Source organism: Pipistrellus kuhlii, unplaced genomic scaffold (genome assembly GCF_014108245.1).
Source record: "Pipistrellus kuhlii isolate mPipKuh1 unplaced genomic scaffold, mPipKuh1.p scaffold_m20_p_3, whole genome shotgun sequence".
In the NCBI taxonomy this organism is placed as follows: domain Eukaryota; kingdom Metazoa; phylum Chordata; class Mammalia; order Chiroptera; family Vespertilionidae; genus Pipistrellus; species Pipistrellus kuhlii.
The window spans coordinates 167272008-167286067 of record NW_023425529.1 but is presented as its reverse complement, the minus strand read 5'-3'; the positions used below and the strand labels follow the sequence as shown (position 1 = coordinate 167286067).

The 14060-nt window shown below is 40.4% G+C and overlaps 1 protein-coding gene across 13 annotated transcripts in view; it reads left to right on the top strand.

Annotated features, from left to right (window-relative positions):
- TACC1 (transforming acidic coiled-coil containing protein 1) overlaps positions 1 to 14060 on the top strand; it is a 74938-nt gene that overhangs the window by 42857 nt on the left and 18021 nt on the right. For 6 of the 13 annotated variants that reach the window (XR_006743001.1, XR_006743002.1, XR_006743003.1 and 3 more), the window contains exons 3-5: positions 6538 to 7606; positions 12696 to 12756; positions 13725 to 13932. Coding sequence is in view for 10 of the 13 variants with exons in the window: in XM_036455194.2 (XP_036311087.1) it covers positions 6538 to 7606; positions 12696 to 12756; positions 13725 to 13932 (1338 nt within the window). In the remaining 3 variants the exon portion in view is untranslated. Of the gene's footprint in view, positions 1 to 6537; positions 7607 to 11428; positions 11465 to 12695; positions 12757 to 13724; positions 13933 to 14060 lie in introns of all 13 variants that reach the window. The other 7 variants (XM_036455195.2, XM_036455193.2, XM_045588867.1 and 4 more) reach the window with 5 other exon arrangements.

The window sequence follows — 14060 nt, the reverse complement described above, 5'->3', positions numbered from 1 at the left end:
GTCTGTGGTGTGGTAGAACATTTTACTAGATATTTTAAGACTTCTCCTGCTCTGTTACCTTCTGAGCCTCCATGTTATTAAAAAACAAACAAACAAACACACACACACACACACACACACACAACACAACAGCTTTATTGAGATACCAGAGGTCCGGTGCACGGAATTCATGCACAAGCAGGGTCCCTAGGCCTGGCTGTCGATCAGGGCAGATCGGGAGACTTATGGCTGCCAGCTAGGGCCTTCCTTCCCTGGCTGCCGGCTGCCAGCTGGAGCCTTCGGTCATTCCTTGCTGCCTCCTGATAGTCAGCACACGTCATAGCGAGCGATCAAACTCCCGGTCTCCCGTTTGAACTTCCGAGGGGACACTTTGCATATTAGCCTTTTATATATGCAGATTACTTACATGCCATATAGTTTACCCATTTAAATGGTTTTTAGTAAATGAACAGAATTGTGCAAATGTTGCCTCAATATAATGTTTAAAATATTTATCACCCCACCCCCACCTCATTCTACCCTCCAGTACTAGGCAACTGACAGTCTGCTTTGTGTCTCAATAGATTTGCTTGTTCTGGAATTTCATATAAGCATGTACTCTTTTGTGACTAACTCTTTACTCATCATAATGCTCTCAAGGCTCATTCATGTTTTAGTATGTATTAGTACTTTATTCCTTTTTATTGTCAATTAATTCTCCACTATATGGCTATACCACATTTTGTTTACCCAAAATGTTCAGTTGATGAACATTTGGATTATTTCCACTTTGAAATAATACTTAGTACTAGAGGCCCGGTGCATGGTTTGTGTGTCTCAGCCCAGCCTGCACCCTCTCCAATCTGGGACCCCTCGAGGGATGTCCCGACTGCCCTCTCATAATCCAGGACTGCTGTCTCCCTACTGCTCGCTGCCTGCCTGTCTGATCGGCCCTAACCACTTCTCCCTGACAGCTTGATCACCCCCTAACCACTCCCCTGCCAGCCTTATTGATGCCTAACTGCTCCCTGCCAGCCTGTTTGCCCCCAACTGTCCTCCCTTGCAGGCCTGGTCCCTCCCAATTGCCCTCCCCTGCTGGCCATCTTGTAGTGACCATCTTGTGTCCACATGGGGGCAGCCATCTTGTGTGTAGGAGTTATGGTCAATCTACATATTATCCTTTTATTAGATAGGATTGCTGTGAATATTTGTGTTCAGGTTTTTGTGTGGATAAATGTTTTCATTTCTCTTGGGCTTATACCTACCAGTTGTAGTGGAATTACTGGGTTGTAAGGTAACTATTTCTAATATTTTGAGGAACTGTCAAACTTCTTATAAAGTTACTGTACCATTTTACATTCCTACCAATAGTGTATAAGGATTTCAATTTCTCCATGTCTTTGATAACATCTGTTGCTATCTGTCTGATTGTAGCCTTATTATTAGGTGTGGAATGGTATTTTGTGGTTTTGATTTGGAATTTTCCTAATGGCTAACGATGTTGAGCATCTTTTCATGTACTTGTTGGCTGTTCGTATATCTTTTTAGCAAAATGTTCATTCAGATTCTTTGCCTACTTTTTAGTTGGGTTGTTTATCTCTTTATATTGAATTATAAGTACTTTATGTATTCTAGATACAAATCTTTTATTAGATATATAATTGTCAATGTTTTATAGTCTGTGAGTTATCTTCACGTTTTTGAGATTATCATTTGAAGTATTTTACATTTTTAATTTTGATAAAGTTCAAATATTGCTGTCATATCTAAGAAGACTTTGCCTAACCAATGGTCTTGGAAGAAGTAGAGGTGGAGCACGTTGGGATTGGAAATAGGTACACTAAGGTGAAATTGAGGTAAGAGAAATGGGTAGAATGGGATTAAGTTTTGAGTAGAAAAGATTTTTCTCCTACTATGAAAGATTCTGAGCCTCTGAATATCAGTTTTATGTGTCTTTATTTGTTTAAAATGAATAATGATTCATACTTGAACATACTGTTCTTTCCTTTGCTTTTTCCCTACACCATGTCTTTGAGATCATTGTCAATTAATTCTCCACTCTATGGCTATACCACATTTTGTTCACCCAAAATGTTCAGTTGATGAACATTTGGGTTATTTCCACTTTGGGGCTATTATGTATTAGTATGTTACTTCATTGTTAACTCCCATATACTATCCAGTGTAATGTTGCATCTTAAATCATCTATCAGTCTCCTATGTTATAATAGCACAAAAAAGTGAATATTTTTCAATATCACACTTAGGCGAACATCTTCATCCTTGTACATGTATGTGTTTAGACCTCTTTATGTGCACATTTAAAATAAATTTCATAACAGTACTGCCTGAAAGATTCCTATGATGCTCTTTACCATGGAATGTATGAGAGTGCCTATTGGCCCTCTTGCTTAGCAGCTGTTACTGAGTATCATTGATATTTTAACTTTACAAATCTGATAGGTTAAAAATGGTATCCTGTTTATTAATTGTGTATGAATTTAAAGTGAATATATTTAAAAAATTTGTTTTGGCCATTTAAAAAAAAATTGCTTATTTGTATACCCTTTGTCGTATGGAATTTATTAATTTTACTTTAATGGAAGGCACCAGGAGTATTTCTTTACATGGGAAGTGGTGAGGAGGATTGCTCTGGTTGCTCACTCCCTCCAATTTGTAAAGTCCTTAAGAACTGAAATTCTGCCCAGCAATGGTGTATCTCAGCCATTGAGCATTGGCCCAGGAACCAAGAGGTCACCGGTTCAATTCCCAGTGAGGGCATATGCACGGGTTGCAGGCTCGATCCCCAGTGGGGAGTGTATAGGAGGCAGCCAATCAATGATTTTCTCTCATCATTGATGTTTCTATCTTTCTCTCCCTCTCCCTTCCTCTCTGAAATCAATAAAAATATATTTGGGGGAAAGGGGGAGAGAAAAGAACTGAAATTCTTCCTGTGTGTTCTCTAATTCTGACTGTATGAGTTTTTGTTTGTAAAATGCTCAGTCACCATGCCTACACAGTAGTCAGTGCTCAACTTCCTCTCTTTTCTTCCTTCACATTGTTTTTTCACTTTATGCCAGATTTTGTGGGAGGGAACTTATTGTCTAGTGATGATGACTCCGGTGTTTCCTGCACATCTGGTATGTGAGCCTGTCTAACAGGGCTTCACTGTGCCTGACCTTTGAATGGGGCCATCCATGGCCAGGGTCACTGGGCAGGCTAGCAATTTGGTTCCCCCTTTAAATCAATGTATTTTAAATATCCAGTAGTTATTAGAGGAGAAGAGCTTTGTGGAAATAAAGAGTGGATAGCATTCTGCAGACTTAGGCCAAATTTTGGCTGCCTTCTGACCTTATGACTTCACTCTGCACAGCAAACCTGAACCACCCTTCAGAAAAGGAAGTTATTTTCTGAAGCTTATTTCTGGAGGTTGATTCTTTTCCAGGGTAGACTGCCCAACTCACTTCCTACCACACCCAGTGTGCTGACCAGACCATATCCCCCTGCAACTTTCACTTGATATTTAGTGTCCCTTTAGTCCACCCTTTAGTGCAGTCTTAATGTCAACATGTATGAAGTAAGGTGACTGAATTTTGTTTAAACAAATCTATTTGAACTTGTGTTTTAGTGAGTGTTCTCTCTCAAGGATTGAAATTGCCTAAAACAGCACTTGTAACACATTGCTTTTGAGTGTTCTCAGAGGTGACAAGTTTCATACTTTGATGTTGAGATTTCTCCCCTCCCCCTCCTCCAGTAGTTTAAGGGTTTCTACATCCCAGTGCAGTGATTGGGGGCAGGGATTGAAGTTATAACTATACAGTAATGAGAGGGGTCCTTTTGAGGACCCTAAACACAGTGGCTCCTAAATGGTAAGCTGTGGGTTTTCCCCACCAGACAATGCTCTCACATGATTTATCACTGAGTTTCAGAGACTTCATGGATCCTCTGAAAATTTATCTAAAAACCTTTTTGAATTATTGTAAAAGACATTCATTTTCATGCATTGGTTCTGAGATTTTGTTTTAAGACTTTTGCCTTAGAGTCAGACCTGTATCTTAGACTTGGATGCGAGATACTATTTGTGGATTTTGAAGTTAGAAAAAGGCAAGGGTGTGTATCTGTGCCATACAGGAAGCCTGTTTAAATTTTGGCAGCTTCCTCACTTTGCATACCAAGTATTAGAAACCCATAAAGGGGACCATCTGTAGCTAAAGGACAGGAAGTGATAGATCTAAAAGGAGCTTGCAGACAATGCTTCACGAAAAAGTTAAAACCTGAGGGGGAAAAGTCAAGCATACTTGAAAATAATGCCAAATTTGAAGTAACACACATTGTTTTCTTTCTTCTAAAATGAGATATACATGTGAAAGCAACTAGTTAGTTGGTTCTCAGTATATGTCAGCTAAATACATTTCAGAGTTTCAAATACATTTTGTGATAATGGCATTTCCCCTCTTCTAATCTAAGGCTTTTAAGGTTTTTCATAAGCTTGTATTTTAACGCAGTATATTTTCATTATACAGGAGTGCAAACCTGAATGTATAGCTGTTACTTTAATCTTTAAATTTTTGGCATTTCATGCCTTTTCTCTTAAAAATATTATGAAGGGCTTGGGGAACATTTCTTTTTACAGAATAGTCTACATCCTGAATGAACATCTGCTGTTTGAGAGCATCCTTGGATGATTCATACAACCTTGTAGATTTATGGGAGTCTGACTATGGGAAGGAAGTTTCATTAACAGCAGCAAATGTGGCAGAAGTGGAAATGGTGGTCTATTTTTAAATTTCCTCTGTGTTTGCTTTGAATTGGTCTACTGATCTAATCCTTCTCTGTGTTCACTAAGCCACCAGGCAGAGAGGTACTTGTCAGACTCATCAAACTCATTTCTAGGAGGGAGCTCTTCAGTTCTCTGGAGGAAGGTTTTAAGGAATCCAGGATCTATTAAAAATGGAAGGATGAAGAGAAGTCGGTTAGTTACACAACAGTGCTTTCAGATTAGAGACAGAGACTGAGAGCTATGGCTAGACCTCTCCACTGATGAAGTTCGGGAACTGGAGCCTACTGAGAAAGGGTGTTTACTTCTTAAAGTTACCTGTGGTGTGATGCTTGAAGTTTAGGTTCAATGGCAGCATTTAGGAATGTGGGTTCAACTGGTGTTGGACATGAACTGTTTAAGAGCATAAATAAAAAAAAATCTTATGTGAGTTATGTGATTGATTAGTTTTCTTGGTTGGTGTTCTCGTGATTCCCAAAACAGGTTTAAGTCAATGAGCAGTCTTCTCCTGCCCCATCAGTACTTCTTGCTGGTGACTGAAGATATAGACCAAGGTGGGGTCTGCAGTGCTGAGTAAAGGACTGACTGGCAGGTTTACTTATCTGGCTCCTGGTTTGAGCTAGCCAAGACATGCTAGGCGAGGTGGTGTCTTCTTGGTGGAGCTCCATTCCCTCCTGCTCAGTGTGGGGGGCTGAATTCAGATGAGGGTGTTGGTTCTCCTTCCCCATGCTACCCTCCAACGCTACAGGAGGAAGCCACTGCCAATCTCAGTCATAAAAGAGTCATGTAAAAAGGTGTGTGAGTACTTTCCAAAACTTTTTCAGTGATGCTCAGGTTTGATCCAGGATTAGGATTCGGATTTGGATCTGAGGTTCCTTTAAAGTCATGTGATACAGTGATAATAATCAGTTTATTCAGTTTTTGCTGCTACTGTATCATTTTTTTTTCAGATATTTAAGTCAGGAAAGTATGATTTTAGTTTATGCTTTAAAGAAATACCTTCATTACAACTTCCTAATTAAAGCAATTCTCCTACTAAGACCCCAATTAAAAATAATCTTTATTTTTGACAGGTGCTTTGAGAGAATTTCTGATCCATCTCAGAGAGCGCTTCCAAAGAAAAACTGACAATATTATTTTTATGACTAGTCTAAGCGAAATAAGGGCTATTTGTTTTTAAAGCCATTTCTGTGTCTGCTCTTTCAAATTCATTTTTTTTTACTTGGTTCTTTTAGGTTTTCACTCTAAAGAGAAGTTATTCTGAGCTGGCTGAATTAATTTTGAAGAAGTTGAATTATTTAAATTCCATTTTGGGGAAGAGGGAGTACTCATCTTTAACATGCAAAAATTAAAATCTGCTTGCTTTGTGAAATTCAGAACCTGAAACTGTTAGGCAGTGCCTGGGAACTGTCAGTGCCAGATCCCCTGCACCTGAGCTGTCAGCATCTAAAGTTTCTTCCAGATCAGTCATTTTAACCTATAGAATTTTAACATCAATCAATATGCTTTTCAGTGCACCAAGATCTACTAGCCTTTTCCTACAGAGCTCTGCTTGGTATAATTATTATTTGTATAACTTGGATAATACACAACTTGGGATGGGAAAATTCACTTTTGGGTGCAGTACTGGCTCTTCCTTTTGTGGTTGTGCTGCCATAGAGATGCTTAACAAAAGCAAAGAGGAAAGAGCCTATTTGCCTATGTGGATTCAGCAAGTAGAGAATACTTATCAATGCCAAAAAGATCATTCTTTAATAGGTGGCTTTTGTGTTTTGTTTCAGACTCACAAGAAGTTGATGTACAGCTGATAGCAGAAGTGGTTGCAAAATGTTCGTCTGAGACTCATTCTAGACCCACAGAAAACGAGGTTTCACAGCAGGCTATTGATTCTTACTCAGTTAGGGATTTCAAAGAAGGACCTGAACATGATATTAGCAAAATTTCAGTGGTGAGGCCATTTTCAATAGCAACCAAGAAGTCCACGGATAACTCGGAGGCAGCTCTTGGAACAGAAGCAGCATATGGCTGTGTAACGGCCATCTCCGGCGAGGCTCTGCCCTCCAGCCCGCCAGAAGCCACCCAGGACAAGGTGATGACAGAAAGCACCATGGGGGTTACACTGGAGGCTTCCACAGAAGCTGACCTGAAGAGTGGCAACTCCTGTCCGGAGCCAGTGCCCAGCAGAAGCAAGCTCAGAAAGCCCAAACCAATCTCTCTGAGGAAGAAGACAGCTGGCGAGTTCTCAGAAACTTCCATGGAGGGCATGCCTCTCCCCCAGGCAACCCATCCTGATGAAATGGATGGGAACACAAGTCCTTTGCTAGGAGATGCCAGGACTCAGAAATCTTCCCCTGACACTAGGGAAACAAGCAGCACTCCCAGCAGTGACACCAATGATTCCGGGGTGGAGCTGCTGGAGGATCCAAGGAGCTCACCTCTGAAGCTCGAGTTTAACTTCACAGAAGATGTGGAAAATGTAGAGTCCAGGAAAGGCCTTCCAAGAAAACTTGGCAGGAAACTGGGTAACAAACTGCCTCCAAAGGCACAGAAAGATGGCATCAGTAAGCCCGGAGGCACCAAAGGTTCAGAACCACCCCCGGACCAAGCCACAGATGATGCTTCTCTCTGCCAAGCGTCTTCTAAGCAGAATCCCAGTTTTGGTCCCCTGGGTGGCCAGTCCACACCGCAGGACTCCCCTCCCCTCTCCTCTAAGGGATCCTACCACTTTGATGAGTCCACGGATCCCTTTAAACCAACTACAGCTTTAACAAATGGTGACTGTTCTCCTGCTGGTAATCATGTTAATGAAACCTTAGACTCACCCAAGAAGGCAAAGTCCCGTTTAATAACGTGAGTGATGAGGGGTGTGGGTGTTGTGTTCTGTGTACACTCTGAAAGTTTGGCAGCCGGCTGCTGTGGGTTTTGGGGATCTGGAGTTCTCTTTGAGGTGCAGGTAGGCAGACACAAAGTTTACGACTTCATATTGCAGTCTTCACTTAAGCCAGGAAAGTACGTTTGTTTTAAAGCAAACTTTTGTGTGGAATCAAATACCAGAGGTTTCCTTTCTCGATATCTGCCTGGTTTATGAATCCTCAGCTTATTCAGCTGAACTCTTCCCCGACAACCCCCCCCCTCCTTACTTTTGGTACTTTTGTCCTGTTTAACAAGATAGGCAGGTAGAGATTTGATGGTTTTCAGAAATCTTATCTGGGCTGTCAGGAATCGCTTTACTTACAGAATTCATGTTCAGATTCTCTGTGGATAAAACAAAAACTCGAAGCCTACAGATTACCTGTTTAATGTCAAGAACTATCGGGTCTAGTAATAATTAATGTCGTTTTTAAACATTAGTTTAAAATCTTGCTTGGCGTAGACTTGTATTGACATAACCTTTAAACACGTGGTATCTACAGAACGTGTGAAGTGCAATTAACAGGTTTTGCTTGAAAAAGTTCGTGTTTGGTTTGGTTTTTGTTGCAAAACTAGGGCTAAGAAGATGGCGGATGAAGAGCATATTCGGCACTGCATGCTTTACGAGTTCCAATTAGGAAGAAAAGCAAGTGAGGCTTCAAAAAACATCTGTAGTGCTCTTGGTCAAGATGCAGTTAGCGCCAGAAAATGCCAGCGTTGGTTTGAGAAATTTCGCGAGGGAAATTTTTCGTTAGATGACAAGAGTGGTCGAGGCCGTGTGTCCAATTTTGATCAAGAAGCTCTTCAAGCTCTTTTGGTGCAAAATCCTCAAATTACCCAACAAGAGCTTGCGACAATGTTAAATTGTTCACAAAAAACAATTTCCAATCAATTGCGTGCACTTGGCAAAGTCCAAAAGTTTGGAAAATGGGTTCCTCATGAGTTGACCGACAACAACCGAAATCAAAGAGTCACAATTTGCAGTTCGCTCCTCTCTCGTCAAAACCGTTTGCCGTTTTTAGAGCAAATTGTTCCCGGAGATAAAGAATGGGTGCTGTATGTTAATATGAAAAGGCGGCCTCAATGGTTGGACAAAAATGAGGCTCCGCAGCCCACGCCAAAACCTGACTTGCATGCGAAAAAAGTGATGTTGTGTGTTTGGTGGAATTTTAAAGGAATTCTTCATTATGAACTTTTACCATCTAACCAAACCATTACAAGTGCAGTGTATAGTGCCCAATTGGAAAGGTTATCCCAAGCTTTAAGAGAAAAAGAACCCGCGCTGATTAATCGGAAGGGTGTAATTCTTCACCACGATAACGCACGACCGCATACTGCAAGAATCACTGCTGAAAAACTGCGCCAGTTGGAATGGGAAGTTCTCCCTCAACCTGCATATTCTCCTGATATTGCCCCTTCCGATTACCATTTGTTTCGTTCTTTGCAAAACTTTCTTCTTGGAAAAAAATTTAATAATGAAGAATGCCTCAAAAATGCATTGACCGAATTTTTTGCATCAAAATCACAAGAATTTTACAACAGAGGGATTAAAGCTTCCTGAGCGTTGGGCACAAGTAGTAGAAAACAACGGCAACTATATTGTTGATTAAATTTTGTTGTATTGTTTAAATAAATTCGATTTAAAAAGTATTAGAAAACGACATTAATTATTACTAGACCTAATAGTATTGTAGAAAATGGTCCAAAAGGGTCTTATGGAAGTTTTTCACTTAAAACAGAAAACTGTGGTTTTTGTTGGAAACCAACCATTGAAAGTTGGAGAAAATTCTTATGTCTTTATGGTTGTTCCATCAACAAGGAGGTGAATTTCCAATAAGAATCAAGAATATTTTAAAGGATGACAGAAATCTGACTAGTCTTTTGTTGTGTGTTGTGACACCACCCCTGCCCTACCCCTTGCCCTGGGAAGTCTGGAGCCACTTTTGCAAGATCCTTGGAGTTTTCAGAGTGATTACCTCAGACCACAGTACATGTCAAGTTTCAGGTTAAATTTGTTACAAGGTTCCCTTATCACAAAACGAAGTGGTGATAGTACACCCCTTTGTGACCCAAAGGCATTTTGCTGAACATTGAATATAAGAGAGACCAATGACATAGAGGATGAAGTATGAAAAGGGAAGTTGAAAAGAAATATGTTTTTAATTGTCACCATAGATCATTAGGGAAGCAATTTTTAGTATTACTATTACTTTAAAAAAAAAAAATGCTGGATGGTGTGATATATTATACTAAAGGAAAAGGTTTAAAGAGCAGAAAGTATCAATCCGGACCAAGAAGCTCAAGCAATGTAGGAATCAGTTCTTCAGCAACTTCAGAATATCTAGGGAAATAAGATGCCAGTAATTATTGTTGATTTATTCTCTGATTATACACTGACTGGCCAGATTATTATGACCTCTGAACGCATAGTAATCTTGCCACTCAGTGTGTGTGTGTGTGTGTGTGTGTGTGTGTGTGTATTATTTTAGAAGCCCAGTGCATGAATTTGTGCATGGGTGGGGTCCGGCCAGTCTGCCCAGGGGGAGGGGACATGGGCAGTTGGCCAGCCTGCCTGCTGGTCGAACTCCTGGTCGAGGGGACAATTTACATATTAGCCTTTTATTATATAGGATATACACTGAGTGGTCAGATTATTATGTGTTCAGTATGCATTCAGAGATCATAATAATCTGGCCACTCAGTGTATAGGGGCCGTTAAATGGTTGCTGAAAAAGATGATTGATCAGGTGTCCCCAAAATGCTCTTCTGTGGCTGAGGTTAGTTACAGTGCTTGGGGTATGCATTGGCCAGGTCATTACCTTGGTGCTTCTTGATATGGGGTATCCTATATATGGGGTGTCTCTACTTAGCAAGGTTGATAAGTCATTTCATTTGGGAGCCTTCCTTCCGACACATGTTGAAGTCATGTAGCCTTTACATTCACATTAGATGAGGTTAAATCTAGATCAAAGGGAGGGAAATCGATCTACACCTTATTTTCCATAGCAAGAAGCACCCTCCCTTGAGTCTTACCACCCTCACCTGGTAGCATTGTCCTCCTAATCTGTTTTTGGTGAATGGACTTCTTGATCTAATAATATACCTTACAGATTTTTAAAAAATGCTATGCAATCAAAACTCTTGCCTCCAAGAAGGTTGCTTGACCTCTGTGTAACTGGGATTTTGTTTAGCAAAACCCTTCATTGGTAAGGAAGACTGAAAATATACATGTGGAGGTAGAATCTAGTGGAGAATTAGAAGTTCTGTTAGCAGGGTACTTGTGTTATTTTTTAAAAGATGTATGTAATTGGTGTCTCAGATTCTTCTGTGAAATGGAGACACCATCCTATGGTTAGGATTTTTGTGGACCAAATAAAGTATGGAAAATCAGGTGCCTTAGTGACAAACACCTACAGCAGATATAAGCAGATACATCTTCAACTATATTTTTATTCACACATTGCCTTAGATGACTAGACATTTAAGAGTAAATGTGTTCAGCAGGGAAATGTTTACTTTTTCATCTGTAAGCTTGAGTATGTGGCATTTCTGAATGTTTCTATCACCCTTTCTCATTAGAGATGAGGTTCCTGACAATCATTCACTCGCCATTGATAACATTCATAAAAATATTTTAAATTTGTATCTCACCTCATAGAAAGAACTTTGCAGCCCGACTAGAGATAAATATCTCAGGCTTTACATGATTCTTTTCTCCATCTGTGTGTCTCTTTCCTGTTTCTAATTTTGTTGGTGCATCAGGACTACTGAACAAGTGAAATTTCTCTGTTTTCTGTTGTAAGTACTCCTACGGTGGTTTCTTTCTGTCCCTGAGACTGTTGGCAGTTCCTCTTCCCTCCTCCCCAGACCATCTCTCCATAGCATGTTGGCTTCCAGTTCTGAGTTTGACCTTCTGTTTATTTTTTGCATTTCATTTGCCACTTCATGAGTGAGCTTAGCCTTGTGATTGTCTGTACCTGAAGGAGTGGCGGTCGGCCTTCCAACCTTAGGTGCGTGAGCTTGCGCTCTCTGCCTTGGCACGCCTTGTGTGGCGCTTTGATACTGAATGCTGGCTTGGCCCCGAAGATCATCTGGCAGGGGTTTCAGACACTGCTCTGCTATTTAATGTTGAAAATAATTGACTTTCTTGATAGGATAAGGCTACTGGGTTGGAGCAGGGGATGAAATGGAGACATCATACTATGATTGGGATTCTTGTGGACTGACTTGAGTTGGGTGGCAAGGGGTGGCACTCAAGCAGTAGGAAAGAAAATTACGAGTCAGGCAGTGGTTGTACACATTTTAGTAACATATATGCTTGCCTTTTTTTGTTTGTTTCCCCACACAAGGAAAAAAAGTTGCTTTTTTTTTTTTTTCATAGTGGCATTACTGGAAATTTTAAGTTCATTCAAACAAAAGAATTTGAACTAGTCTTTGGATAGTAAATTATGCGCTAGTTTAAATAACTTGATTTGAGTTTTTCCTGGTTCCAGCCATAACGTTTTTTCCATCTTACTACTTAATAGGAATGGTAATAGTTTACACAGATATTTTCCTTTTTATACTTTCTGTTAACCCCAGTTCTACTCTGTTAGTACACATGCCCAGAGTTGTTTTATTAGACTTCTTATGGTTTTTAGTGCAATAAAGAATTTTTAAAGAATCTAGTCCAGCGTGGTAATTTTTCTAACGAATGCCAAAGCCCCAGTGAGTGAGGATCAGATGAACCGAATGTCTCTGCTTAGGCTGCTCTCTCAAAGGCTGTGGTATGTAATGAAAAAGTGTAGAAGCTCATGCGGAGGTCTTTTCGGAGAATGGATTGACTGTAGTTCTTTGCTTGCCCCGCATCTCAAGAGAAGATTCAGAGATGTAAAAGCTGCTCCCATCTCTGACCTGTAGATGTATGACTTATGTGGTGCTGTATGCCTTGGCTTCTATCTGCACATACTGCTCTCTCTGCTCCATCTCATAGCTCAGAAGTTGTCAGTGAGATTCCCAACCAGCCTGGTTAATTTGTTTTTTCTTTCAGGAGTGGCTGCAAGGTGAAGAATCATGAAACGCAATCTCTTGCTTTGGATGGGTGTTCACAAGTAAGTCTGTCTATCACCAGAACATCTTTTAGACCATTTGTCCCCAAACTACGAATGCATCCCCTCTCCCCCGGGGGGGGGGGGGGGGGGGGGGGAGGGGGAATGGTAGTTAACTGAGACTTCCCACTGGGTACTGGAATATTTGGCTTTAAGAGAACCAAAGTCCTAAACTGATCTGAAAAGGCCTCTCAGGACAAGGCAACCCTTTCACAATTCCCCTTTTCCCATTATTTTAAGGTTCTCTCTCACCCATTTCAAATCTTACCACTGGGTGTGAAATCTCTGGGGCACCAAGCAAAGGGGAGATTTAAATATTGATGAAGGTTTTAAGGAGGTGATTGACTCCAGTGAGCGGATACTATTTTTTTAAATTCAGATGATTTTCCAGCTCATCACTTTCAACCAAATAAGAAGACCTGAGTTGATGGAAGTGAAGTAGACTTAGAAGTACAGGTTCAGAGAGGAAAAGGAATAATGTACATTTTTGACTCCTTAAAGAGGTTGTGTCCAATTTTAAATACATTGTAGGATATCAAATCATTAGAATAACTACATTGAATTAAGCAAGGTAGTATTTAAACTATATTAGATATTATATCCTTCAAAATTATTTAAAACTATGCTGAACAGTTTTTAGGTGGCACTTGAAAATACAATGGGGTACGCAGATATTTTTTGGTTTAATTTAGGAGGTTTATGAGCAAAATATTTGAAAACCACTGCCTTGGGACACTTAAACATCTTTCTAATAAATTTTGGCTAGAGAAGGTTAATTTGTCAAACCTCAGATTGGAAACAGAACAGCTGCTAGGTGCTAGAAAAAGGCAACATTCTATGATTGAAGGACTCCAGCTTCTTGCTTGATCTGTACTCAGATCTGTGGTTAACTCAGATCAAATAGTGGCTGGCTGCTCTGAGATGTCCTTTTCCCCACTTAATGGTAGCATCTTCTCTGTTGCATCTCCCAGGATGAAGGAGCAGTGATCTCCCAGAATCCAGACATTTCTAATAGGGACGGCCATGCTACCGATGAGGAGAAACTGGCATCCACTTCATCTGGTCAGAAATCAGCCGGGGCCGAGGTGAAAGGTGAGCCAGAGGAAGACCTGGAGTACTTTGAATGTTCCAATGTTCCCGTGTCTACCATAAATCATGCGCTTTCATCCTCAGAAGCAGGTATGGAAGTACATATTCATCTTTCTAATGTATATAGCATGGAAATGCCTGAAAGCCTAGAGTCGAGATGCCTTAGAGAGATTAGAGAATTTGGATTCTGATCTAAGCTTTGCTTCTTCATCTAGAAA